This window comes from Osmerus eperlanus, unplaced genomic scaffold (assembly GCF_963692335.1).
Source record: "Osmerus eperlanus unplaced genomic scaffold, fOsmEpe2.1 SCAFFOLD_393, whole genome shotgun sequence".
NCBI classification, from domain to species: Eukaryota; Metazoa; Chordata; class Actinopteri; order Osmeriformes; family Osmeridae; genus Osmerus; species Osmerus eperlanus.
In genome coordinates, this window is record NW_026911265.1 from 1 (window position 1) to 26,257 (window position 26,257).

Consider the following 26,257-nt stretch of genomic DNA (forward strand, 5'->3'; position numbering starts at 1 on the left):
GGATGAGAGGGGGATAGAGGGGGATAGAGGGATGAGAGGGGGAGAGGGATGAGAGAGGGATGAGAGGGGGAGAGAGGGATGAGAGGGGATAGAGGGATGAGAGGGGGAGAGAGGGGGAGAGGGGGATAGAGGGATGAGAGGGGAGAGGGATGAGAGGGGGAGAGGGATGAGAGGGGGAGAGGATGAGAGGGGAGAGAGGGATGAGAGAGGGATGAGAGGGGGATAGAGGGATAGAGGGAGGAGGGATGAGAGTGGAGAGGATGAGAGGGGATAGAGGGATGAGAGGGGATAGAGGGATGAGAGGGGGAGAGAGGGATGAGAGGGGAGAGAGGGATGAGAGGGGATAGAGGGATGAGGGGGAGAGAGGGATGAGAGGGGAGAGAGGGATGAGAGGGGAGAGGATGAGAGGGGGAGAGAGGGATGAGAGGGGAGAGAGAGGGGGAGAGTGAGGAGCAGTGTAGCTGAGGATTTATGAGGTGAAGAATCCAGTTCTTTAGCTCTAATTGGTCCTGGAGCCTGTTTCAGTAGGAGGGAGGGAGGGATGAGGGAGGGAGGGATGAGGGAGGGAGGGATGAGGAGGGAGGGAGGGATGAGGGATGAGGGAGGGAGGGAGGGATGAGGGAGGGAGGGAGGGATGAGGGAGGAGGGATGAGGGAGGGAGGAGGGATGAGGGAGGGAGGGATGAGGGAGGGAGGGATGAGGGAGGGATGAGGGAGGGAGGGATGAGGAGGGATGAGGGAGGGATGAGGGAGGGAGGGATGAGGGAGGGAGGGATGAGGGAGGGAGGGACATCATGGGGGTTGGAGGAGGATCTAACTAAGATCTCCAGGTTCTGCAGTAGAACCCTAGCCCTGTGTGGTGATGGTTCTGCAGTAGAACCCTAGCCCTGTGTGGTGATGGTTCTGCAGTAGAACCCTAGCCTGTGTGGTGATGGTTCTGCAGTAGAACCCTAGCCCTGTGTGGTGATGGTTCTGCAGTAGAACCTAGCCCTGTGTGGTGATGGTTCTGCAGTAGAACCCTAGCCCTGTGTGGTGATGGTTCTGCAGTAGAACCCTAGCCCTGTGTGGTGATGGTTCTGCAGTAGAACCCTAGCCCTGTGTGGTGATGGTTCTGCAGTAGAACCCTAGCCCTGTGTGGTGATGGTTCTGCAGTAGAACCCTAGCCTGTGTGGTGATGGTTCTGCAGTAGAACCCTAGCCCTGTGTGGTGATGGTTCTGCAGTAGAACCCTAGCCCTGTGTGGTGATGGTTCTGCAGTAGAACCCTAGCCCTGTGTGGTGATGGTTCTGCAGTAGAACCCTAGCCCTGTGTGGTGATGGTTCTGCAGTAGAACCCTAGCCCTGTGTGGTGATGGTTCTGCAGTAGAACCCTAGCCCTGTGTGGTGATGGTTCTGCAGTAGAACCCTAGCCCTGTGTGGTGATGGTTCTGCAGTAGAACCCTAGCCCTGTGTGGTGATGGTTCTGCAGTAGAACCCTAGCCCTGTGTGGTGATGGTTCTGCAGTAGAACCCTAGCCCTGTGTGGTGATGGTTCTGCAGTAGAACCCTAGCCCTGTGTGGTGATGGTTCTGCAGTAGAACCCTAGCCCTGTGTGGTGATGGTTCTGCAGTAGAACCCTAGCCCTGTGTGGTGATGGTTCTGCAGTAGAACCCTAGCCCTGTGTGGTGATGGTTCTGCAGTAGAACCCTAGCCCTGTGTGGTGATGTTCTGGATCAGAGCCCCACCCCCAATCTCTCCATCAATCAGTCTTTGTGGGGTTAAGTCTGCCCCCATACATCCCACCCCCTGCCCCTACACACCCCCACTCTCACCCCACCCCCTGCCCCTACACACCCCCACTCTCACCCCACCCCCTGCCCCTACACACCCCCACTCTCACCCCACCCCCTGCCCCTACACACCCCCACTCTCACCCCACCCCCTGCCCCTACACACCCCCACTCTCACCCCACCCCCTGCCCCTACACAGCCCCCACTCTCACCCCACCCCCTGCCCCTACACACCCCCACTCTCCCACTCTCACCCCACCACGTGTTGTTAGGGGAGTTCAAACAAGGCCTTACCTCACTCTCCCTCCCTCTCTCTGTCTTTTCATTAACTGCTGTAAAAAAAAGTACTTATTCTACAGTCTGTTTTAACAGATATAAAACCCCTTGTGAACACACACACACACACGCTTCAGGACCAGCCAAGCTACTCTGCTTCTGCACGGAATGTTCTGGATAAGACTCAGAAAGGTGCTCGTGCTGCCCCCTCCCCCCCCCCCTCCCTCCCCCCCCCCCCCTCCCCTCCCTCCCCCCCCCCCCCCCTCCCCCCTCAGATGAGTTAGTGGTGGATTTCCTCTGTGATTTATCTCCATGTGAAGCCTGCTGCTTCACGATCCGCTGCCATAGTCTCAACTGAACCTTGTTGTGTCTTATACTGGATCTGCTTTAGCTGTTTAGGGACCTGGCTCTGAGCATGTGTGTGTGTGTGTGTGTGAGTACCTGGTGTGTGTGTACCTGGTGTGTGTGTACCTGGTGTGTGTGTACCTGGTGTGTGTACCTGGTGTGTGTGACCTCCAGGTCACACACACCTCAGGGGTGAGGTGGAGGGTCAGCGGTGAGGTGGAGGGTCAGCGGTGAGGTGGAGGTCAGGGGTCAGATGGAGGGTCAGCGGTGAGGTGGAGGGTCAGGGTGAGGTGGAGGGTCAGGGGTCAGATGGAGGGTCAGCGGTGAGGTGGAGGGTCAGGGGTGAGGTGGAGGGTCAGATGGAGAGTCAGGGGTGTGTGTAGTGAGGAAAGGTACAGGGGGATTATAGGATTATATCCAGAGTTGTTTTCCTCAAGAAAAACGTCACAAATACTCCATCATCGTCATCAATCAACGACCGCAGCTAGTGAAGTCAGACTAGCCCTCCTGAAGATCTGACAAACACAAGCCACCATGATCCTCCACATCTCTCCCAGATCTCCCCCTGATCTCTCTCCTTCCCCCAGCTCGGGGTTAGCCTGGACATGTTCCTGTGGGAGGGGGGGGGGGGGTCCTCGGTGTTGCTAGGTGATTCTGTGTGGAGGCGGAACCTCTGGCCAAACTACATCCTCAAACCTCCTAACCACTCGTGAACATGCTCTTACACGTGCGCGCACACACACATGTACACACACACACATGTACACACACACACACGTACACACACACACACGTACAGACAGAGAGCCAGAGAGCAAGACACACAGCAGACAGCAGAACAGAGAACATTCCCAACTGAAAATGAGCCTTTTTACCTCCCAGTGTGTGTGTGTGTCCTGAGTCTTAACTCCTTGTGTGTGTGTGTCCTGAGTCTTAACTCCCAGTGTGTGTGTGTCTTGAGTCTTAACTCCTTGTGTGTGTGTGTCCTGAGTCTTAACTCCTTGTGTGTGTGTGTCCAGAGTCTTAACTCCCGTTGTGTGTGTGTGTGTGTCCTGAGTCTTAACTCCCGTTGTGTGTGTGTGTGTCCTGAGTCTTAACTCTCGGTGTGTGTGTGTGTGTGTCCTGAGTCTTACCTCCTTGGGTGTGTGTGTCCTGCAGCAGTAGCTGTTGGAGTGTGTAGTCAGTCCGTCTCAGAGCTGTCCCCTCCTCCAGCTGTGCTCAGGACTCATGTCTCTCTGGTGTCCCAGCACACTGCGTCCTCGCTGGGCCGATCGCCTTGCCGCACTCCCTCCACCCTGGAACTCCCAGCGTCAGGTCCTGGTGTCCTGCAGATAGACTCCTCTCTGGGGCTGGGGCTAGGGCTGGGGCTAGGGCTGGGGTTAGGGCTGGAGCATGGCTATCTACTACCGGCTACCGTATGACTGGGCTGTGTTCACTGGTGGCTGAAGGTTTTCACCAAGGAGGAGGGCAGTTAAAGGGAGGGGAGGAGAGTGTGAGGGTTGGAGGGAGGAGAGGGGATTGGGGGGGTGTTGTTTTTTTTTTTTTTTCTTCTTTTCTCCTTGTTGCCGGGGCAACACCCTCTGACATCACAAAGAAGGAAGAGGACTAACCCCTACAGACTTCTTATCCAATCAGAATCTGATCTCTGGTTTCCCGGTCGGACTGAAACACATGGAGACTCTTAGAGTGTAACTGGAGCACAAACCCTGCTGGAGCACAGACCCTGCTGGAGCACAAACCCTGCTGGAGCACAGACCCTGCTGGAGCACAGACCCTGCTGGAGCACAAACCCTGCTGGAGCACAGACCCTGCTGGAGCACAGACCCTGCTGGAGCACAAACCCTGCTGGAGCACAGACCCTGCCGGAGCACAGACCCTGCCGGAGCACAGACCCTGCTGGAGCACAGACCCTGCCGGAGCACAGACCCTGCTGGAGCACAGACCCTGCTGGAGCACAGACCCTGCTGGAGCACAGACCCTGCTGGAGCACAGACCCTGCTGCTGGAGCACAGACCCTGCTGCTGGAGCACAGACCCTGCTGCTGGAGCACAGAACCTGCTGGAGCACAGAACCTGCTGGAGCACAGACCCTGCTGGAGCACAGAACCTGCTGGAGCACAGACCCTGCTGGAGCACAGACCCTGCTGCTGGAGCACAGACCCTGCTGCTGGAGCACAGACCCTGCTGGAGCACAGACCCTGCTGGAGCACAGACCCTGCTGCTGGAGCACAGACCCTGCTGCTGGAGCACAGACCCTGCTGCTGGAGCACAGACCCTGCTGGAGCACAGACCCTGCTGCTGGAGCACAGACCCTGCTGGAGCACAGACCCTGCTGGAGCACAGACCCTGCTGGAGCACAGACCCTGCTGGAGCACAGACCCTGCTGGAGCACAGACACTGCTGGAGCACAGACCCTGCTGGAGCACAGACCCTGCTGGAGCACAGACCCTGCTGGAGCACAGACCCTGCTGCTGGAGCACAGACCCTGCTGGAGCACAGACCCTGCATCCAGACTCTGACCTGCAGGGGGAGGGGGGGATCAGTGTTCCTTGACTGTTTACACACCATAATGAGCAGCCCCCCCCCCGTCTCTCTCTCTCTGGTTTTGATCAGATGCTGGTGTTCTGTCTTGCAGGGAGAGGGGGGGGTGAACTCAGCCACGCATACTTGGTGTCTGGCTACATTACCCTGTCATGTTCCTTGTGCTGCTGTTCGGGAGGGAGGGTTGGGAGGGAGGCTCAAAGGTTGATGGTATGTGAGTCATTGTGTGGCGTTTACTCTGTAATGTTGCACACTGGAAACTCCTCGGAGAGGAGGGGCCCTTTCTGTCTGACTGGGTGTGAACTGTCTGTCTGCAGGGATGTACCTGTCTGACCTCACCTACATAGACTCGGCCTACCCCTCCACCGGCAGCATCCTGGAGAACGAGCAGAGGTCCAACCTGATGAACAACATCCTGCGCATCATCTCTGACCTGCAGAGGTCCTGCAGCTACGGTGAGACACTCACCACACACACACACAACATCCCAGGATCATCCCTGGAGGTGCTGGTCTCTCTGCTGGTCTCTCTGTTACAGCAGTGTTGTCTCTGCTGGTCTCTCTCAGATGTGGCTGTGCTGCCTCATGTCCAGAAGTACCTGAACTCAGTCCGCTACATCGAGGAGCTGCAGAAGTTTGTCGAGGACGACAACTACAAGTGAGTTCCTGGTTCCAGAGAAGAACCCTAACCCTAGACCATGTGGAGCTACTAGTGTGTTACTAGCATGTAGAGTGGAGTTACTGGCATGTTACTAGCATGTAGACTGGAGTTACTAGCATGTAGAGTGGAGTTACTAGCGTGTTACTAGCATGTAGAGTGGAGTTACTGGCGTGTTACTAGCATGTAGAGTGGAGTTACTGGCATGTTACTAGCATGTAGACTGGAGTTACTAGCATGTAGAGTGGAGTTACTAGCGTGTTACTAGCATGTAGAGTGGAGTTACTGGCGTGTTACTAGCATGTAGAGTGGAGTTACTGGCGTGTTACTAGCATGTAGAGTGGAGTTACTGGCATGTTACTAGCATGTAGACTGGAGTTATTAGTGTGTTACTAGCATGTAGAAAGGAGTTACTAGCATGTAGAGTTACTAGCGTGTTACTAGCATGTAGACTGTAGTTACTAGCATGTAGAGTTACTAGCGTGTTACTAGCATGTAGACTGTAGTTACTAGCATGTAGAGTGGAGTTACTAGCGTGTTACTAGCATGTAGAGTGGAGTTACTAACTGGTTACTAGCATGTAGAGTGGAGTTACTAGCGTGTTACTAGCATGTAGAGTGGAGTTATTAGTGTGTTACTAGCATGTAGAGTAGAGTTACTAGCATGTAGAGAGGAGTTACTAGCATGTAGAGTAGAGTTACTAGCGTGTTACTAGCATGTAGTGTGGAGTTACTAGCGTGTTACTAACATGTAGAGTGGAGTTACTAGTGTGTGTTCTGTGTTCAGGTTGTCGTTGAAGATTGAGCCAGCCAGTAGCACACCACGCCCCAGAGAAGACCTTGCAGGTACCCCCTCTCTCACTCTCTCTGTTTCTCCCTCTCTCTCTGTCTCTCTCCCCCCCTCTCTGTCTCTCCCTCTCTCTCTCGTTCTCTCTCTGTCTCTCCCTCTCTCGTTCTGTCTGTCTCTGTCACTCTCTCTCGCTCTCCTTCTCTCTCTCTCCCCCCCCCTCTCTTTCTCTCTCTGTCTCTCTCTCTCTCTCTCTCTGTCTCTCCCCCTCTCTCTCTCTTTCTCTCTCTTTCTCTCTCTCTATCTGTCTCTCCCTCTCTCTCTCTGTCTCTCTCTCTGTCTCTTTCTCTGTCTCTCTGTCTGTCCATCTCACTCTCCCTCTCTCTCTGTGTCTCTCTTTTTACATCCCCCTCCCTCCCTTTCTCCATCCCTCTCCCTCCCTCTCTTTCTCTCTGTCTCTCTCTCCATCTTTCCATCTCTCCCTCACTCTCTCTCTCTCTCTCTCTCTCTCACCCTTTCCATATCTTTATATTTTTCTCTCCCCCCCTCTTCCAGGCCAGGAGGGGTCGGCCTCTCCTCTCTGTGGCAGGAAGGGCGTCATCGTAGCCGAGGCAACCAAGGCCCCCGCCACCCCCCCCTCCCCCAGGAACCTGCTGCCCTACGGCCACAGGAAGTGCCACAGCCTGGGATACAAGTGAGAGAGACCCCCTACAGACCCCCCTCCTCCTCCCCAGTGTGCCCCCCCCCTCCTCCTCCCCAGTGTGCCCCCCCTCCTCCTCCCCAGTGTGCCCCCCCCTCTCCTCCTCCCCAGTGTGCCCCCTCTCTTCCTCCCCAGTGTGCCCCCCCTCTCTTCCTCCCCAGTGTGCCCCCCCTCCTCCTCCCCAGTGTGCCCCCCCCTCTCCTCCTCCCCAGTGTGCCCCCTCTCTTCCTCCCCAGTGTGCCCCCCCTCTCCTCCTCCCCAGTGTGCCCCCCCTCTCCTCCTCCCTAGTGTGCCCCCCCTCTCTTCCTCCCCAGTGTGACCCCCCTTTCCTCCTCCCTAGTGTGCCCCCCCTTTCCTCCTCCCCAGTGTGCCCCCCCTCTCCTCCTCCCCAGTGTGCCCCCTCTCCTCCTCCCCAGTGTGCCCCCTCTCCTCCTCCCCAGTGTGCCCCCTCTCCTCCTCCCCAGTGTGCCCCCCCTCTCCTCCTCCCTAGTGTGCCCCCTCTCCTCCTCCCCAGTGTGCCCCCTCTCTTCCTCCCCAGTGTGCCCCCCCTCTCCTCCTCCCTAGTGTGCCCCCTCTCCTCCTCCCCAGTGTGCCCCCTCTCCTCCTCCCCAGTGTGCCCCCCCTCTCCTCCTCCCTAGTGTGCCCCCTCTCCTCCTCCCCAGTGTGCCCCCTCTCTTCCTCCCCAGTGTGCCCCCTCTCTTCCTCCCCAGTGTGCCCCCTCTCTTCCTCCCCAGTGTGCCCCCTCTCTTCCTCCCTAGTGTGCCCCCTCTCTTCCTCCCTAGTGTGCCCCCTCTCTTCCTCCCTAGTGTGCCCCCTCTCTTCCTCCCCAGTGTGACCCCCCTTTCCTCCTCCCTAGTGTGACCCCTCTTCCTCCCCAGTGTGACCCCTCTCTTCCTCCCTAGTGTGCCCCCTCTCTTCCTCCCCAGTGTGACCCCCCTTTCCTCCTCCCTAGTGTGCCCCCTCTCTTCCTCCCTAGTGTGCCCCCTCTCTTCCTCCCTAGTGTGCCCCCTCTCTTCCTCCCCAGTGTGACCCCCCTTTCCTCCTCCCTAGTGTGCCCCCCCTCCTCCTCCCCAGTGTGCCCCCCCTCCTCCTCCCTAGTGTGCCCCCTCTCCTCCTCCCTAGTGTGCCCCCTCTCCTCCTCCCCAGTGTGCCCCCTCTCTTCCTCCCCAGTGTGCCCCCTCTCCTCCTCCCTAGTGTGCCCCCTCTCCTCCTCCCCAGTGTGCCCCCTCTCTTCCTCCCTAGTGTGCCCCCTCTCTTCCTCCCTAGTGTGCCCCCTCTCCTCCTCCCTAGTGTGCCCCCTCTCCTCCTCCCCAGTGTGCCCCCTCTCTTCCTCCCCAGTGTGCCCCCTCTCCTCCTCCCTAGTGTGCCCCCTCTCCTCCTCCCCAGTGTGCCCCCTCTCTTCCTCCCTAGTGTGCCCCCTCTCTTCCTCCCTAGTGTGCCCCCTCTCTTCCTCCCTAGTGTGCCCCCTCTCTTCCTCCCTAGTGTGCCCCCTCTCTTCCTCCCTAGTGTGACCCCTCTCCTCCTCCCTAGTGTGCCCCCTCTCCTCCCCGGTGTGCCCCCTCTCTTCCTCCCTAGTGTGCCCCCTCTCTTCCTCCCCGGTGTGCCCCCTCTCTTCCTCCCTAGTGTGCCCCCTCTCTTCCTCCCTAGTGTGCCCCCTCTCCTCCCCAGTGTGCCCCCTCTCCTCCTCCCCGGTGTGCCCCCTCTCTTCCTCCCTAGTGTGCCCCCTCTCTTCCTCCCTAGTGTGCCCCCTCTCCTCCCCGGTGTGCCCCCTCTCTTCCTCCCTAGTGTGACCTTCCCCTTCCTCTCTCAGCTTCATCCAGAAGATGAACAGCGTGGAGTTCAAGAGCGCCACCTTCCCCAACGCCGGCTCTCGACACCTATTGGACGACAGCGTCATGGAGAGCCACGCCCCTGCCAGAGGACAGGCCGAGAGCTCCACTCTGAGCAGCGGCATCTCACTGGGTCAGCACACACTCTCTCAAACACACACACACACTCATACACACACACACAGATGGCATCTCTAACTGTGTGTGTGTGTGTGTGTGTGTGTGTGTGTGTAGGGAGCAGTGAAGGATCAGAGCTCAGTGAAGAGATGTCCTGGCCAGTCTTTGAGAGGTAGGTGGACACACACACACAAGCAGACACACACACATCTCAGCATCACGTCAGTGTGTGTTGGACCAGGACCGGGTCAGTGTGTCCTTGCAGCTGGTTCCTCCTCCCCCGTTCCCTCTCCTCCTCCCTCTTCCATCCTCTCAGTGCTGCACATGGATCACTCCCATCCTCAACACCTAGCAGTATATATCCCCCTCTCTCTCTGAACCCCTCCCACCCTCAACACTTAGACGTATATTTCCCCCTCTCTCTCTGAACCCCCCCACTCTCTCCCTCCCTCCAGTGATTCCACCAGTATTTTTCATGGTGGAACTCACCAAATCAATGTGCCAAAAATACATCACCCAATGTCGTCTCTGTCCCAGAAAGAAACCTCAGCATCACCACCCAGCGCTCCAATCCCTTTATCTGAAGCTGTTCAACCACCAATCAGAGCTCAATACCATCATCTGATCATGTTTAACCACCAATCAGAGCTGAATCCCTTTATCTGAACCTGTTTAACCACCAATCAGAGCTCCCCTCCTACTGGTCCAGGTATGGTCTCACCTGACCTGCCTGTGTCCTATCACAGGACTCGCCTCTATCACTCCCTGGGCCCTGTGACTCGCGCCGCCCGCATCCCCTACAGAGGAGCACTGCGGTCCTGCAGGTACATCCTCTACCTGCCCCCATATACCTGCCCCCTCCAAAGGCCTTTGTGCCTGGGCCACTGTGTGTGTGTGGTGGTGGTGGGGTGTGTTAGAGCCCGACCGATTTATCGGCCGGCCGATATTATCAGACGATATATCGGCATTTATAATGGCTGATTAAAAAATATATTTTTATTATTTGTTATTATGCCTTCACAATACAAACAAACAAGGTACAAAATCAAGGCTCATAATGGCCGATAAATGAATAATATATATTTTTTTTAAACAGACGAAACACCCTTCGACCATGTTATGAGTGTTGGCGTTGCATATTTTGTCCACCAGAGGGCACTCTACAACGTCCCTGTTGGCAATACCCGTGTTTAGAATGCCACAAACCCTACAAACCAGCTGATCCAGCCAGAGTCGGGCAGAGTGTTAAGGAAATCTGTCTGTTTTGTCACACGTTTTTTTTATATATACTGTATATATATCGGCCGATATATCGGATTTTTAAATCACCAAATATTTGTATCGGTATCGGCCTTAAAAATCCTTTATCGGTCGGGCTCTAGTGTGTGTGTGTTATGGTGGTGTTTGGTGGAGGCTCTCTGCGGTGTCATCATCACCAGACTCCTCTCTCCTCTTCCCCTCGGCTGTGTGTGGGCGCATGCGTGCGTGTGCGTGCGCGTGCGTGCGTGTGTTCTCAGCTCTGCAGATTCGGAGGAGCTGGCGGTGCACCTGTACCCTGGAGCGGTGACCCTGCAGGGGGTCCTGAGACGCAAGACCCTGCTGAGGGAGGGCAGGAAGCCCACGGTACACACACACAACGCCGTGACACACACACACAACGCTGTGACACACATACCCCAGTGTATTGTAGCTGAGTGTGTGTGTGTGTAGGTGTCCTCCTGGACCAAGTACTGGATGGCTCTGTGTGGATCTCAGCTCTACTACTACAACGCCAAGTCTCTCAAGGCCAGTGAGAGGAAGCATGTGAGTCCTCACACACACACTCACACACATGAGGGCGGGAGGGCTGGAGAGAGGGTAAGGGGCGGGGCTAGTGTGGTGGCGGAGACACATGGAAGCACTCATTGGATAATGAGCTATGACATCATCGTGGCCCTGTACAAGAGAGTAATGGAAACATTGTGTTTGTTTCTCTCCCTCTCTCTCTCTCCCTCTCTCCCTCCCTCTCTCTCCCTCCCCCCACCCTCTCTCTCCCTCCCCACCCTCTCTACCCCCCTCCCTCTCTCTCCCTCCCCCCTCCCTCTCTCTCCCTCCCCCCACCCTCTCTCTCCCTCCCCACCCTCTCTCTCTCCCTCCCTCTCTCTCCCTCTCCCCCCTCCCCCTCTCTCTCTCCAGTTCAAGTCCTCCTGCAGTAAGAGTGTGTGTGTTGTAGGTCTGATGGCCATGATGGCCGACGACCCTGAGCACCCTGACGTCTTCCTGCTCACGGACTCCGAGCACGGTGAGGCCCTGACCCCTGACCCCCGACCCCCGACCATAACCCTCACCTTGACCTTGACACATACCAACTCTTATCTGCCTGCCTGTCTAGCTGTCTTCTAAAGATGTAAATGTGTGTTTCCTAGGTAACAGCTACAAGTACCAGGCAGGTAACAAAGCCAATGCTCAGCTGTGGTTTAAACACCTCAGCGCTGCCTGCCAGAGCAACAGACAGCAGGTACACACACACACACACACACACACACACACACTTACAGCCACACACTCTCAGACCCCCCTCAGTGCCATAGTGATACTGGTGTGTCTGTGTCCTAGGTCCCAGCCAATCTGATGTCCTTTGAGTGATGGAAGAGGAAAGGAGAATAGGAGAGGAGACGAGAGGAGACGAGAGGAGACGAGAGGAGACGAGACGAGAGGAGACGAGAGGAGACGAGAGGAGAGGAGGAGAGACTCAGATTAGAGCTATCACTGCCATGAGCTTAACCTCTGAACTCTGACCCCAAGTTCACTGCAGCCCCACCTCTGCCTTAATGACACGACCCCTGTGTGTGTGCGTGTGTGTGTGTGAATATAGACTACTGAACTAGGATCTGCACCACTATGTTTCCCTGTGGAGCACTTCACACATGAGGACCACCCCTCTTCTCCCTCCCCCCTCTCTCTCCTCTCCCTCCCCCCTCTCTCTCCTCTCCCTCCTCCCCTCTCTCTCCTCTCCCTCCTCTCTTCTCATGAATGGACATAAAGGATATTTTCCTGTATTTGTTTTGTTGATTTCCACATCCTAGCCTTTAGAAGGCTTTTTGGCCTATCATGGGCTACACACACTCACTCACACACTCTCACACACACACAGTGAGAATATGTAAACATCCACACAGAAAGCACTGGACAAACCCAGTGTGTCTAGTTTCAACTCACGCTTCATTAACCTTGTTTCTTGTTCACATGCATTCACACATACACACACACACACCTCTCACCTCAACAGGGCTCAAACACCCCCTGCTGTGTGTGTGTGTGTGTGTGTGTGTGTGTGTGTGTGTGTGTGTGTGTGTGTGTGTGTGTGTGTGTGTGTGTGTGTGTGTGTGTGTGTGAGAGGGGGGGGGGGGTCATGTCAAGGCTGCGTGCTAGTCCTCATTATGACTGTTTTCTTTATATTCTCCCTCCCTCATCTGTGAGACATGGTTTGGAGTCAGGAACCTTTTTCACTGAACTAAACACACTCTCACACACACACATTCTGTTACACTAAAGACTTGTCTGTTTGATCTTCCTGGTGTTGCTTCACTGTGGGTGGAGCTGTGTCTCTCCTGGGGTTGTCTGGAGACAAACACACACACACACACCCTCACACACACACCCTCCTCTCTGGCCACATGTGTCCTGTACTTCAGGCTTAGTGGACGGTTATGGGAGGAGGGATGCTCAGTGTTACCGTGGGAACGACGTGCACATGCAGTGTTTTAACCGTCAGTTAGGTTTCTGAGCCAGACTGGAGCTGGTCGTTTCTGCCCCTTATCGGAACATTTTGTAGCTTTTAATTTACCTTTTTGGGAGTTTGTTCATGTTTGTGTAGTTTCATGTTTGTGTTGTTGGCGTGTTACGTGTTGTGAGGTAACAGGAAGCAGCAGGGCGCCCCCTGCTGGTCACAGCCTCTCCCTGCTCCTCACCACTCACATGGCTGTGTTCCCTGGGAGAGAGACAGTGTGTCTAAATGTGATGATCTAGCAGAGGAGGACATGGGGTGGGCAGGTGTAAAGGTGGGGTGGGCAGGTGTAAAGGTGAGGAGGGCATGTGTAAAGGTGAGGAGGGCAGGTGTAAAGGTGAGGAGGGCAGGTGTAAAGGTGAGGAGGGCAGGTGTAAAGGTGAGGAGGGCAGGTGTAAAGGTGAGGAGGGCAGGTGTAAAGGTGAGGAGGGCAGGTGTAAAGGTGAGGAGGGCAGGTGTAAAGGTGAGGAGGGCAGGTGTAAAGGTGAGGAGGGCAGGTGTAAAGGTGAGGAGGGCAGGTGTAAAGGTGAGGAGGGCAGGTGTAAAGGTGAGGAGGGCATGTGTAAAGGTGGGGTGGGCAGGTGTAAAGGTGAGGAGGGCAGGTGTAAAGGTGAGGAGGGCAGGTGTAAAGGTGAGGAGGGCAGGTGTAAAGGTGAGGAGGGCAGGTGTAAAGGTGAGGAGGGCAGGTGTAAAGGTGAGGAGGGCAGGTGTAAAGGTGAGGAGGGCAGGTGTAAAGGTGAGGAGGGCAGGTGTAAAGGTGAGGAGGGCAGGTGTAAAGGTGAGGAGGGCAGGTGTAAAGGTGAGGAGGGCAGGTGTAAAGGTGAGGAGGGCAGGTGTAAAGGTGAGGAGGGCATGTGTAAAGGTGAGGAGGGCAGGTGTAAAGGTGAGGAGGGCAGGTGTAAAGGTGAGGAGGAGGATGAGAGGAGAGAGTAGACAGGAGAGATGGACTATCATGCCAAAGGTGAGAGACCAGTTTAACCCTTGTCTTTAACATCAGGGTGCTACTGTGTGCCCCCCACCCCTACTGGGTGCCCCACACCCCTACTGTGTGCCCCCCACCCCTACTGGGTGCCCCCCACCCCTACTGGGTGCCCCACACCCCTACTGTGTGCCCCCCACCCCTACTGGGTGCCCCACACCCCTACTGGGTGCCCCCCACCCCTACTGGGTGCCCCACACCCCTACTGTGTGCCCCCCACCCCTACTGGGTGCCCCCCACCCCTACTGGGTGCCCCACACCCCTACTGTGTGCCCCCCACCCCTACTGGGTGCCCCCCACCCCTACTGGGTGCCCCACACCCCTACTGTGTGCCCCCCACCCCTACTGGGTGCCCCCCACCCCTACTGGGTGCCCCACACCCCTACTGGGTGCCCTCCACCCCTACTGGGTGCCCCACACCCCTACTGGGTGCCCCACACCCCTACTGGGTGCCCCCCACCCCTACAGGGTGCCCCCCACCCCTACAGGGTTCCCCTCCACCCCTACTGGGAGCCCCCTACCCCTACAGGGTGCCCCCCACCCCTACAGGGTTCCCCTCCACCCCTACTGGGAGCCCCCCACCCCTACAGGGTGCCCCCCACCCCTACAGGGTTCCCCTCCACCCCTACTGGGAGCCCCCCACCCCTACAGGGTGCCCCCCACCCCTACAGGGTTCCCCTCCACCCCTACTGGGAGCCCCCCACCCCTACAGGGTGCCCCCCACCCCTACAGGGTTCCCCTCCACCCCTACTGGGAGCCCCCCACCCCTACAGGGTGCCCCCCACCCCTACAGGGTTCCCCTCCACCCCTACTGGGAGCCCCCTACCCCTACAGGGTGCCCCCCACCCCTACAGACATACCTGAGAGAGCAGCTGGAACCAAGACAGGAGAACAGATGATTGTAGATAAATATGCTTCCTTGTGAAAGTGTCAAATACAAGTCTTGACCATTTGACTCTACAGGACTGTATAACATGACCCTGTGATCTGCATCACTCTTAACTGTGGGAGGACGGTTTGTGTCTTGATATCTGAAAGTGAGAACAGCTTTTTTGTTGTTAGATTCCTTCACCACACGAGTTTACACACACACGTCTGTGACTATGTACAAGATGCACAACCTGCTCTGTGTGTGCAGTGAGTGAGTAAGTTTGTTTTAATTGTATTTTCCTGATGTTCTTTATCAGTGAGGTGGAGTGAGGCAGGGCGCTGTGGGGATTGGACGAGGGCAGGGGGTGGGGGCGGGGTTAATGAATTGATCTCTCAGCTGTTCTGGTGTTTAAGAGGGGGCCATACCCTCTCTCTGTCACCCTGTGTATGTATGTGTGTGTGTCAGTCAGTCAAAAACAGGGTGTTCCCCCCCCCCATGTCATGTGACCCGACTTCGCACTATGACCTCTGATGTGAGTGACGTGCGTCGGGATTCGAGCCAGACAACCAATAAACACGCAGACCTTTTTTACTCCAATCAACTGCTTCATTACCATCTGTCCATCCGCGAGCTGCGATTTGAATATTTGTTGACAGTGGGATCATGTCTGACGTCTGCCGTTGGGCGGCGTGTGTCCCTGTGAGTTGCGTGTATGATTGCTTGTTCGTGTGTCTTATGCTAGTGTATGTTCACTTCAGGTTGACCAACTGATACAAATTAATATTCAATATTTCCTACTGAAATAAAACTTTAATTCTTTAACTTGTATTGTGTCATTCATAGTTTTGTATAAATGACAACAGCGCCATCTGGTGATGCCGGCGCGCGTGATCTTGGCACAGGCTACCAGCATAGAAACTACGAGAGCTAACGCGGCCAATTTAGTGATCCGATCACACATCGCTTTGGATTAAGGTATTCTGCGTGAAAAAAACACCTGAGAGCAGAGGGCGACGTAACATCGGAGTAACCAGGGTAACGGATCTAAAGAGGAAATATCTGATCTTTTCAGCGGGTCAAGTTTTTCGAAATAAAGGAACCCTAAAAACGGTTTAAATTATCTTTAAATATAGATAGCGTAGATATCTGCTTGCCAAACGATGTATTTTATGTCAAATACATGTTAAAATCTGCTTGCAAAGATGGTACAAACGAAGTCAAGTTATTTTCTTTTATATTTTAGGTGACGTCTTTATTTTGAAAACAGCGGCAATAAATTGTGACCCGGAAGTACTCCAGTGTTGTATACAAAACAGATTAAAAAAATAACACAGTCTACCCATAGATTAACATGGATGACAGCAGCTAGCTACCAAGTTATCTGTAACGTTGGACCTTCAAAACATTTAAGTAACAATAGACACGCTTTTTGGGGTTTTCAAAGCTACTTTAAAATAAGTGCCTCGCGTCTTTGCGAGTCAGGATCTGGATCACACAGCTAGCTAGCTATTAGCTACCTGGACCAGCTGATTTCCGCAGCTGAACTCTCCGTAGTTCAGGGTGTTGAGTTGGTCTGTTTAACTTGAAGAATTTATTGATGTGAGGTTGAGTTTCCATGCTGTCAGAGATGTTTTATGTAACTCGCTGCGGATGAGACGTTATTCGAGCCCTCCATTATTATGGAAATGTCACTATCCAACTCCAGCGACTGGGTTTGGTAAACAGACGGTTTACTAAATACAGTAGATAAGGATTGCAAGTCATCAGATCAGCGAACTTCAGAGAAAAGCTTCAGTGAAGACCACCGATCATCTGACCATACGAACCTCACGACAACAGCCCAGTGACACGAAGTTTGAACTGAAAACATGGATTTCAATAAGGGGACTTCAATACTCACATCAAATAATCTACTTCTCGTTCAGTGTAAATAGCAGTTTTTTGTCCTCCGACTGGCTTCGACTCTGTTCAACTAAAAAGGGTGAGCCAGTCGAGTTTTAGCCCCTTTGTTTTGGATTTGAGTTGCGGTTGTGCTAATGTAGCCTAGTTTACTCCCGGCGCAGAATCATTTGCTTATTGTCGCTGCGAATTCAGTTTTCGTTTATAGTACTTTTTTATAATCAATACTCATCTCAACTCTGAGCAAGGTACGTTCAACAGGGGGATTTATGATCTTGTGTGACGTTAATGCGTTTGTGAGGCTACAGATTAGTTCATTGTTTGTGTTGAACATCGTGGATCAATCTAATTTCTACGTCGTCGTCGTCGTCCCCCTCTCCTCTCCCCCAGGGAACCATGAACTGCCTGTCCTTTAGCGAGCTATGCTGCCTCTTCTGCTGCCCGCCCTGTCCCGGCCGCATTGCCGCCAAGCTTGCCTTCCTGCCCCCAGAGCCCACCTACTCCCTGCTCCCAGACCCGGAGGCCCCCCCCAGCACCAGGCCCCGGGGGGCTGGGGGTCCAGGGGAGGGCCGCTGGAAGCTGCAGCTTTCAGAGAGAGCAGAGTTCCAGTACTCCCAGAGGGAGCTGGACACCACAGACGTGTTCCTCACGCGCTCCTCCAGAGGGAACCAGGTCTGCTGCATGTACATCCGCTGTGCCCCCAACGCCAGGTACCTACACGTGACGCCCGTGCGCGCACACACACACACGTGTGTGTGACCAGTGTAGTTGGGTTTGGTGGGACAGAGAGCAGACAGACTCTGGCTGTCAGACATCCTGTTCCCTTTTCCTCTCCTCCCCCTCCTCTCCTCCCCCTCATCTGCTCCCCCTCTCCATCTGCCCTCTGTCTGTTTTCCATACATCCTGTTTCCTTCACTTCCTGAACCTACTTCCTCATCACAAGACTCAGAACTTCCTGCTCTCCTGCCTGACCCCAGCTGCCCTACTGCTGCCTGCTCTGCTGTTCTTTCTGTCTGTGTGTGTGTCTGTGTGTCTGTGTCTGTGTGTGTATGTGAGAGAGAGAGAAAGACATACACACACACAGAGACAGAAAGAGTCCTGCTACCTACAGCAGAGCAGATGGATCCAGTGCATGCTCAGCCGGTCTGTCCCTTCCTGCAGGTACACAGTCCTGTTCTCTCACGGGAACGCTGTGGACCTGGGTCAGATGAGCAGCTTCTACCTGGGCCTGGGCTCCAGGATCAACTGCAACATTTTCTCCTATGACTACTCCGGCTACGGCGCCAGCAGCGGGAAGCCGTCCGAGAAGAACCTGTACGCTGACATAGACACTGCCTGGCACGCCCTGCGCACACGGTGACTACAACCCCCACAATGCACCAGGGGAGGGGGTGAGGCCGGGAGGGAGGGTGTGTGTGTGTGAGAAATAGAGAGAGAGAGTTAGATATGTGTGTGTGTGAGAGAGTTAAAGGTTTGTGTGTGTGTGAGAGAGAGTTAAAGGTGTGTGTGAGAGAGAGTTAAAGGTTTGTGTGTGTGTGAGAGAGAGTTAAAGGTGTGTGTGTGTGTGAGAGAGAGTTAAAGGTGTGTGTGTGTGTGAGAGAGAGTTAAAGGTGTGTGTGTGAGAGAGAGTTAACGGTGTGTGTGTGTGTGAGAGAGAGTTAAAGGTGTGTGTGTGTGAGAGAGAGTTAAAGGTGTGTGTGTGTGTGTGAGAGAGACTTAAAGGTGTGTGTGTAACCGTGTGCCCCCTGGTGTCCAGCTATGGCATCAGTCCAGAGAGCGTCATCCTGTACGGTCAGAGCATCGGCACGGTGCCCACGGTGGACCTGGCGTCCCGCTACGAGTGTGCTGCCGTCATCCTGCACTCGGCCCTCACCTCCGGCATGAGGGTGGCCTTCCCCGAAACCAGCAAGACCTACTGCTTTGACGCCTTCCCCAAGTCAGTGCTGCACACACACGCACTCATATAGCATACGTACGCACTCTCAAGCACTCACACACACACACTCTTAAAAATACTCTCTTACATAAACAACCACACACACACACACAGTCTGACACAGCCGGCAAACATTCAAAATGATAACCTCTCCCATGTTATATCTCCCAGAGTACAATGATAACATCTCCCGTGTTATTTCTCCCCCCCAGTATAATGATAACCTCTCCCATGTTATATCTCCCAGAGTATAATGATAACCTCTCCCATGTTATATCTCCCAGAGTATAATGATAACCTCTCCCATGTTATATCTCCCCCCAGTACAATGATAACCTCTCCCATGTTATATCTCCCAGAGTATAATGATAACCTCTCCCATGTTATATCTCCCAGAGTATAATGATAACCTCTCCCATGTTATCTCCCAGAGTATAATGATAACCTCTCCCATGTTATATCTCCCAGAGTATAATGATAACCTCTCCCATGTTATCTCCCAGAGTATAATGATAACCTCTCCCATGTTATATCTCCCAGAGTATAATGATAACCTCTCCCATGTTATATCTCCCAGAGTATAATGATAACCTCTCCCATGTTATCTCCCAGAGTATAATGATAACCTCTCCCATGTTATATCTCCCAGAGTATAATGATAACCTCTCCCATGTTATTTCTCCCCCCAGTATAGAGAAGGTCTCCAGGATCCCCTCCCCCGTCCTCATCATCCACGGGACGGAGGACGAGGTCATCGACTTTTCCCACGGCCTGGCGCTGTATGAGCGCTGCCCCTCCGCCGTGGAGCCGCTCTGGGTGGAGGGGGCGGGGCACAACGACATTGAGCTCTACAGCCAGTACCTGGAGCGCCTGAGACGCTTCATAGGACAAGAGCTGGGCCAACACACCTAGGGGTCTTTCTCTCTCTGTCTCTCTCTCTCTGTCTCTCCCTGTCTCTCTCTCTGTCTCTCCCTGTCTCTCTCCCTCTCTGGTATGTGTTGTACAGACAGCTGATAAGTAGCTAACTGACCTGTGAGGTGAATTATGGGCTGGATATCATGTTAATCATGTGGCCGTAGCAACCAAAACAAGGAAGGCCCTGTGTTCTGACTCCTTCAGACCCCCCCCCTCCTCCAGACTTTCGTTCTACGTTGTCTTCAGACATCTGTGTTTTTTTTGTTTAATTTGATCCAGTTATTAATTATTATTGAATTGTTGTGAACTTCCTCTTTTTAGTTTTTTTCCAAGAATGTACAAATATATTAGAAAATAAAGTCATAAATTGATAAAACATGGTTCCCTGTTGTGTTATAATGCATTCATTACTTAAATAGATTTTCCTGGTATCACTTCACAATTTTTTGGACAACTTTTTTAATAACTGGCATTATAACTGCCATCTCTGGTATTGATCAGGTGATCTTATTGCCAATTACAATTGCCAGTTTTTGCAAAAGAGTGTTTATAGTGTCATTTAAACTAGTTTGTCATTTACACCACACCACAAACGAGGGAAGTTGTTTTATTGTCCTACATCATCTCCATTCACATTCTCATTTAAAAACATTTACTAATGACATCAATACAAAAGAACATAAAACATGTACATGAGGGGAGGTGCCCCATTAGGAGGGGCCTATTTAGTCTTGAGCCAATCAGAAAGCTTCGTCACGCAGCTCGCAGTAGGAGGGGCATGCAGGAGGAACATGACATCACAGTGCCTGTCTGTTATTAATGCCATCAGAATACTGACGAGGGAGTCCATTCGTAATCGATTAATGAAGGCTACAGGATTGGCCAGTCAGATGCAGTCCCCGGCCACCTCCCTCTCTGATTGGACACATATACAGCTGGAGAAGAGGGGAGTAGTTAACGTTGACGACAGGGAGTTTGGTAGAATATTGTTAAGTCGGGAGGTTCTGCTGGTGGTGGAGGGACCAGCAGGGGGCGCCCTGCAGTCACACCAGCTCCCCCCAGCTCTGTCTGGGGGGTCACAGTGGTGGGTCCAGGGGGAGCGAGGTGGGGGGGAGATGGAGGGGAGAGAGGGGCGGTCGGGGGTCATAGGGTGACCTTGCTGAGGCGCTGTGATAGGCTGGCTGGTCACAGGGTGACCTTGCTGAGGCGCTGTGATAGGCTGGCTGGTCACAGGGTGACCTTGCTGAGGCGCTGTGATAGGCTGGCTGGTCACAGGGTGACCTTGCTGAGGCGCTGTGATAGGCTGGCTGGTCACAGGGTGACCTTGCTGAGGCGCTGTGATAGGCTGGCTGGTCACAGGGTGACCTTGCTGAGGCGCTGTGATAGGCTGGAGCGCTGCTGGGCACGGGGGAGGGTGGAGCGACATCTCATCTGAACTGGACGCGACGACGAGCCACGCCCACGCAACAGGAAGTCAAAGTTAACAGACGTGTTCATGGCGTAGAACACGTTAGCGTTGTCTGGGATCACCAGCTCTAAGAAGGGAAAGAGAGAGAGATTATTTTAACACGGTCTGTGTGTGTATATAGAAGTGAGTGTGTATACTGTATATAAGTGTGTGTGTGTGTGTGTAAAGAAGTGTGTGTGTACCTCTCTCCTCAGATATGACCTGGACCAGCTCGTATCCTTCCTCTGCCTCCACCTCCAGGTTGTGCTTGGCTATCGCCCTGGCAACCACAGCTGGAGTCTTATCCTGACTGGTCAGCTGGTGGGGGGGCGGGACAACAATGGACATAGATTGGTCAACTCTACTGTCACTCACCCTCCCTCACATACACACCCACATGCTACAGATGTGCAAGCATCCCACCAGAGATGGGAAGGGGTTAGTATGTGTGTTCTGGGTGAAATTAGCAAAGGGGTTAGTATGTGTGTTTTGGGGGAAATTAACAAAGGGGTTAGTATGTGTTTTCGATGAAATTAGCAAAGGGGTTAGTATGTGTGTCTTGGATGAAATTAGCAAAGGAGTTAGTCTGTGTTTTCGATGAAATTAGCAAAGGGGTTAGTATGTGTGTTTTGGATGAAATTAGCAAAGGGGTTAGTATGTGTTTTCGATGAAATTAGCAAAGGGGTTAGTATGTGTGTCTTGGATGAAATTAGCAAAGGGGTTAGTATGTGTGTCTTGGATGAAATTAGCAAAGGGGTTAGTATGTGTGTTTTGAATGAAATTACCAAAGGGGAAATTACCAAAGGGGTTACCATGTTTGTTTTGGATTAAATAAGCAAAGGGGTTAGCATGTGTGTTCTGGATGAAATTACCAGACGGGCTTAGTATGTGTGTTTCGGATAAAATGACCTAAGGGGTTAGCATGTGTCTCTCTCACACACACACACATACACACTCTCTGTGTAACACACACTCTCTGTGTAACACACACATACACACTCTGTGTAACACACACTCTCTGTGTAACACACACTCTCTGTGTAACACACTCTCTGTGTAACACTCTCTGTGTAACACACTCTCTGTGTAACACACACTCTCTGTGTGTTACACAGAGAGTGTGCGTGTAACACTCTCTGTGTAACACACTCTCTGTGTAACACACACTCTCTGTGTGTTACACAGAGAGTGTGTGTGTAACACTCTCTGTGTAACACACTCTCTGTGTAACACACACTCTCTGTGTGTTACACAGAGAGTGTGCGTGTAACACTCTCTGTGTAACACACTCTCTGTGTAACACACTCTCTGTGTAACACACACTCTCTGTGTGTTACACAGAGAGTGTGCGTGTAACACTCTCTGTGTAACACACTCTCTGTGTAACACACACTCTCTGTGTGTTACACAGAGAGTGTGCGTGTAACACTCTCTGTGTAACACACTCTCTGTGTAACACACTCTCTGTGTAACACACACTCTCTGTGTGTTACACAGAGAGTGTGCGTGTAACACTCTTTGTGTAACACACTCTCTGTGTAACACACACTCTCTGTGTGTTACACAGAGAGTGTGCGTGTAACACTCTCTGTGTAACACACTCTCTGTGTAACGCACACTCTCTGTGTAACAGAGAGTGTGCGTGTAACACTCTCTGTGTAACACACTCTCTGTGTAACACACTCTCTGTGTAACACACACTCTCTGTGTGTTACACAGAGAGTGTGCGTGTAACACTCTCTGTGTAACACACTCTCTGTGTAACACACTCTCTGTGTAACACACACTCTCTGTGTGTGTAACACAGAGAGTGTGCGTGTAACACTCTCTCTGTGTAACACACAGAGAGTGTGTTACACAGAGAGTGTTACACGCACACTCTCTATACAGAGAGTGTGCGTGTAACACTCTCTGTGTAACACACTCTCTGTGTAACACACTCTCTGTGTGTAACACACGCCCCCTCACCAGGATGCTCTTGTAGAGGTTGCCGTTGCCGTGCGGCAGGCTCACCCTGATGACACAGGCGTCCTGTGCCTGGGTGTTGTAGGCCGGGGGGAGGGAGGGGGAGGCAGGGGAGAGAGGGGTGAGGGACATGGAGCGCCGGTGGCTGCAGGGGGGGAGGGAGGGGGAGGCGGGGAGGGAGGGGGAAGCGGGGGAGAGAGGGGTGAGGGAGGGGGAGGCAGGGGCGGCAGACGAGGAGGAGGTGGTGTCCATGGAATGGAGGGAGTTGCAGGAGAAGGACTCTGAAAGCTGGACACACACATCAATCATCTGTTGAATATCATGATTTGTGTGTCTGTGCTGTGCGTGTGTGTGTGTGTTCCCACCTTGCTGCGCGGAGCATCCGGGGTGTGTGTGAGGGCGTCCGCGTTGTGTGTGTCTCCGTCCGAGGGGCTGGAGTCACTGGAAGACAGGCTGACTGAGTCCATGCTCTCCCCTGAGCTGCCAGCAGGGGGCGAGCGGGCCTCCCTGAGCGGGCTGCAGGAGTCTGCTCCTAGGAACAAGCTGGGGGAGGAGATCAGGTCCAAAGTAAAGGTTAAGTTTATTCAGAAGGGTGCAGGTGAGGGGTGTACTATAATACAGGAGGTGAGCGTGAGGTGAGCGTGAGGTGAGCGTGAGGTGAGCGTGAGGTGAGCGTGAGGTGAGCGTGAGGTGAGCGTGAGGTGAGCGTGAGGTGAGCGTGAGGTGAGCGTGAGGTTTTTCTCCAGCAGGGAGGGTGCAGGACTCACAGACTCAGTCTCTTCACCATGCTCTTGGGAGGTTTGGGGGAGGAAGGGCTGCTGTCTCCCAGCCCTTCGATGTCACACGACAGGGCATAGCTGCAACACACACACACACTGCAGGTTAGCATGTGTATGTCCGAGAGTGTGTGCGTGTGTGTGTGTGTGTGTGTGTGTACCTCTCCTCTTCGCTGTACTGGGGCTGGTTCCTGAACCAGTGTAAGAAGGCGGGGTCTGGGGCCAGGCAGTAGCTGTTGCAGGCTGACTGCAGCAGCTTGATCTGGGCAATCACCTCAAACTCCTGGAGAGTCATACATATCACATACATGTCACATACATGTCACATACTCATTATATAATACTTATTATTTCACCCTAGATAAGAGCGTGAGCAGTAACAGGTGATGAATCACGTACTCTACGTCTCTTCTCAAAGTTGATGAGGCCTCCCTGAGGAACAAAGAGCTCAACGTCAGAACCTGACTTACACACACACACACACACACACACACACACACACACACACTGACCTCCACCAGGTCAGGCAGGGCGGTGTCCAGCATGGTGAGGTCTGTCAAGAATGTCCCCAGGTAGGGGATGGTTCCCTGCATGGCCCCCTGGGAACACAGGTCACACAGGGTCACACACAGGGTCACAGGGTCACACAGGGTCACACACAGGGTCACACAGGGTCACACACAGGGTCACACAGGGTCACACAGGGTCACACACAGGGTCACACAGGGTCACAGGGTCACACACAGGGTCACACAGGGTCACAGGGTCACACAGGGTCACACAGGGTCACAGGGTCACACACAGGGTCACAGGGTCACACAGGGTCACAGGGTCACACACAGGGTCACACAGGGTCACAGGGTCACACACAGGGTCACACAGGGTCACAGGGTCGCACACAGGGTCACACACAGGGTCACACAGGGGTCACAGGGTCACAGGGTCACACACAGGAGGAAGGAGGGGATGAGGGGAGGAGGGGAGGAGGGATGAGGGAGGAGGGGATGAGGGGAGGATGGATGAGGGATGAGGGAGGAGGGGATGAGGGATGAGGGGATGAGGGAGGGGGGGAGGAGGGATGAGGGGATGAGGGAGGAGGGATGAGGGGAGGAGGGATGAGGGGATGAGGGAGGAGAGATGAGGGGAGGAGGCATGAGGGAAGGGAGGAGGGATGAGGGGATGAGGGAGGAGGATGAGGGGAGGAGGGATGAGGGAGGGGAGGAGGGATGAGGGGAGGAGGGATGAGGGAGGGGAGGAGGGATGAGGATGAGGGAGAAGTCTCACCATGTCCTTCTGAAGCTGTAGTCTCTTGTGGGTGCGCTTGTGGTGCTCCTTGGCCCCGCTGTCCAGACTGGCGAACTTAGAGGTGCCCTCCTGCAGGGGTGGGGCAAGGACACATGATCTCACGTTAAGGTAGGTCAGTGTTTCCTCTATGTTGATTGGAGGAAACACTGTAGGTTATCCCACTAGTGTAAGTGTGTGTGCATGTGAGTATCTGAGTTTAAAGTTCTGCTTGTTGTGTACAATTCACTGAAGGGCTCAGGCCAAAGTCCAGACATTCTTCCAGAGTATAAACCAGAGTGGGGCTGCTGCTAGCCAGGTCCAAACAGGCTCATTTATCCTTTTGAAATGTTTTGGTATTTATGCGTATGTGGGAGTGTGTGTGTGTGTGTGTGTGTGTGTGTGTATGTGTGTGTGTGTGTGAGTGTGTGTGTGTGTGTATGTGTTACCCTCATGAGCAGCTCTCGACTCGTCAGATAGTTGTTGTGGTCTGAGAAGATGCCTGACAGCTCCTCAAACGTCTGCATGCTGTCTCTGGAGGGAGGACAGGAGAAAGAGAGAGAGAGTTAGAGAGAGAGAGAGAGAGTTAGAGAGAGAGAGAGAGAGAGAGAGAGAGAGAGAGAGAGAGAGAGAGAGAGAGAGAGAGAGAGAGAGAGAGAGAGAGAGAGAGAGAGAGAGAGAGAGATGAGAGAGAGAGAAAAAGACAGAGAGACAGGATGCTTTATGACAGCATAAACCACTGTGGGCTGTGATTTGCTGAGGGGCATGACAGGCATTTCTTGCGGCCAATGAGGACGTACTTGTGCACACAGGCCCAGGCCCTCTTGAGGCGGTACAGGGGGTTGGACTGCAGCGCTGAGACGATGGCATGCAGAGACGAGAAGTTCTTAAAGATACGACACTCCTGTAGGGGCACACACACACAGTCAGGGAGGGTGTCAGTGTGTGTGTGTCAGAGTGTGTGTGTGTGTGTCAGAGTGTGTGTGTGTCTATGTACAGTGTGTGTGTCTACATGCGTGTGTGTGTGTGCTCCTTGCCTGAGCGATGTCCACCCAGCGCTGGATGATGCGAGCGCGGAGGTGGGGTCGCAGGGGGCGCTGGGAGAGAACCGTGCTCACCACGCACGCCGCTACGCCGTTGAACTGCGTGATGGTGGCGCGCACGCTGGAAGCCACGTGCTTGTTCTGCTTCTTGTCCCTCTGAGACCACACAGAGCCCAGACAGTGATGAGGAACTACCTTCTTAAACAGGAGCTGGAGGAGGAGAGGAGAGGAGAGGGGAGGAGAGGGGAGGGGAGGAGGAGGTTGAACAGCAGTTTACTTCTTTCTTTGTGAGCCCATTCAACATCTGATCCTATTGTTATCCCCTTACTGCCTCCCCCCCTCCTCCTCCTCCTCCCCCCTCCC

At 53.8% G+C, this 26,257-nt stretch overlaps 3 protein-coding genes across 11 annotated transcripts; 2 read left to right on the forward strand and 1 right to left on the reverse strand.

The window, feature by feature from the left end:
* Positions 1-5,213: 5,213 nt before the first annotated feature.
* On the forward strand, positions 5,214-13,867 carry LOC134015812 (ras-specific guanine nucleotide-releasing factor RalGPS2-like). Of its 8 annotated transcripts, none has more exons than XM_062455346.1 (15): positions 5,214-5,382; positions 5,494-5,584; positions 6,371-6,429; positions 6,926-7,064; positions 8,881-9,032; positions 9,134-9,188; positions 9,763-9,840; positions 10,534-10,639; positions 10,727-10,819; positions 11,192-11,297; positions 11,429-11,513; positions 11,612-11,645; positions 11,719-12,327; positions 12,395-13,061; positions 13,695-13,867. In XM_062455346.1, the coding sequence occupies exons 1-12, from the start codon at positions 5,247-5,249 to the stop codon at positions 11,625-11,627; spliced, it is 1,116 nt and encodes a 371-aa protein (XP_062311330.1). In that variant the 5' UTR covers positions 5,214-5,246; the 3' UTR covers positions 11,628-11,645; positions 11,719-12,327; positions 12,395-13,061; positions 13,695-13,867. The 8 variants fall into 8 exon arrangements, with proteins under 8 accessions (XP_062311330.1, XP_062311329.1, XP_062311326.1 ...); XM_062455342.1 differs by having other exon boundaries at positions 5,215-5,382; positions 11,422-11,513; XM_062455345.1 differs by having other exon boundaries at positions 11,612-12,327.
* A 2,079-nt stretch (positions 13,868-15,946) lies between these two features.
* On the forward strand, positions 15,947-19,776 carry LOC134015814 (alpha/beta hydrolase domain-containing protein 17A-like). 2 transcript variants are annotated; one of them, XM_062455349.1, is made up of 6 exons: positions 16,608-16,613; positions 16,753-16,779; positions 16,922-17,241; positions 17,693-17,887; positions 18,288-18,467; positions 19,157-19,776. In XM_062455349.1, exons 3-6 carry the CDS (start codon positions 16,928-16,930, stop codon positions 19,377-19,379), a joined length of 912 nt encoding a protein of 303 aa, XP_062311333.1. In that variant the 5' UTR covers positions 16,608-16,613; positions 16,753-16,779; positions 16,922-16,927; the 3' UTR covers positions 19,380-19,776. The 2 variants fall into 2 exon arrangements, with proteins under 2 accessions (XP_062311332.1, XP_062311333.1); XM_062455348.1 differs by lacking the exon at positions 16,753-16,779 and having other exon boundaries at positions 15,947-16,613.
* A 767-nt stretch (positions 19,777-20,543) lies between these two features.
* Positions 20,544-26,104, reverse strand: rgl1 (ral guanine nucleotide dissociation stimulator-like 1; the record flags this gene model as incomplete). The annotated part of the gene is made up of 12 exons (XM_062455339.1): positions 20,544-20,917; positions 21,033-21,147; positions 22,798-23,082; positions 23,160-23,337; positions 23,562-23,651; positions 23,732-23,853; positions 23,970-24,002; positions 24,083-24,169; positions 24,855-24,944; positions 25,301-25,385; positions 25,652-25,755; positions 25,889-26,104. Coding segments are annotated over 12 exons (1,587 nt in total), but the record flags the coding sequence as incomplete, so codon positions are not given.
* Positions 26,105-26,257: the final 153 nt, after the last annotated feature.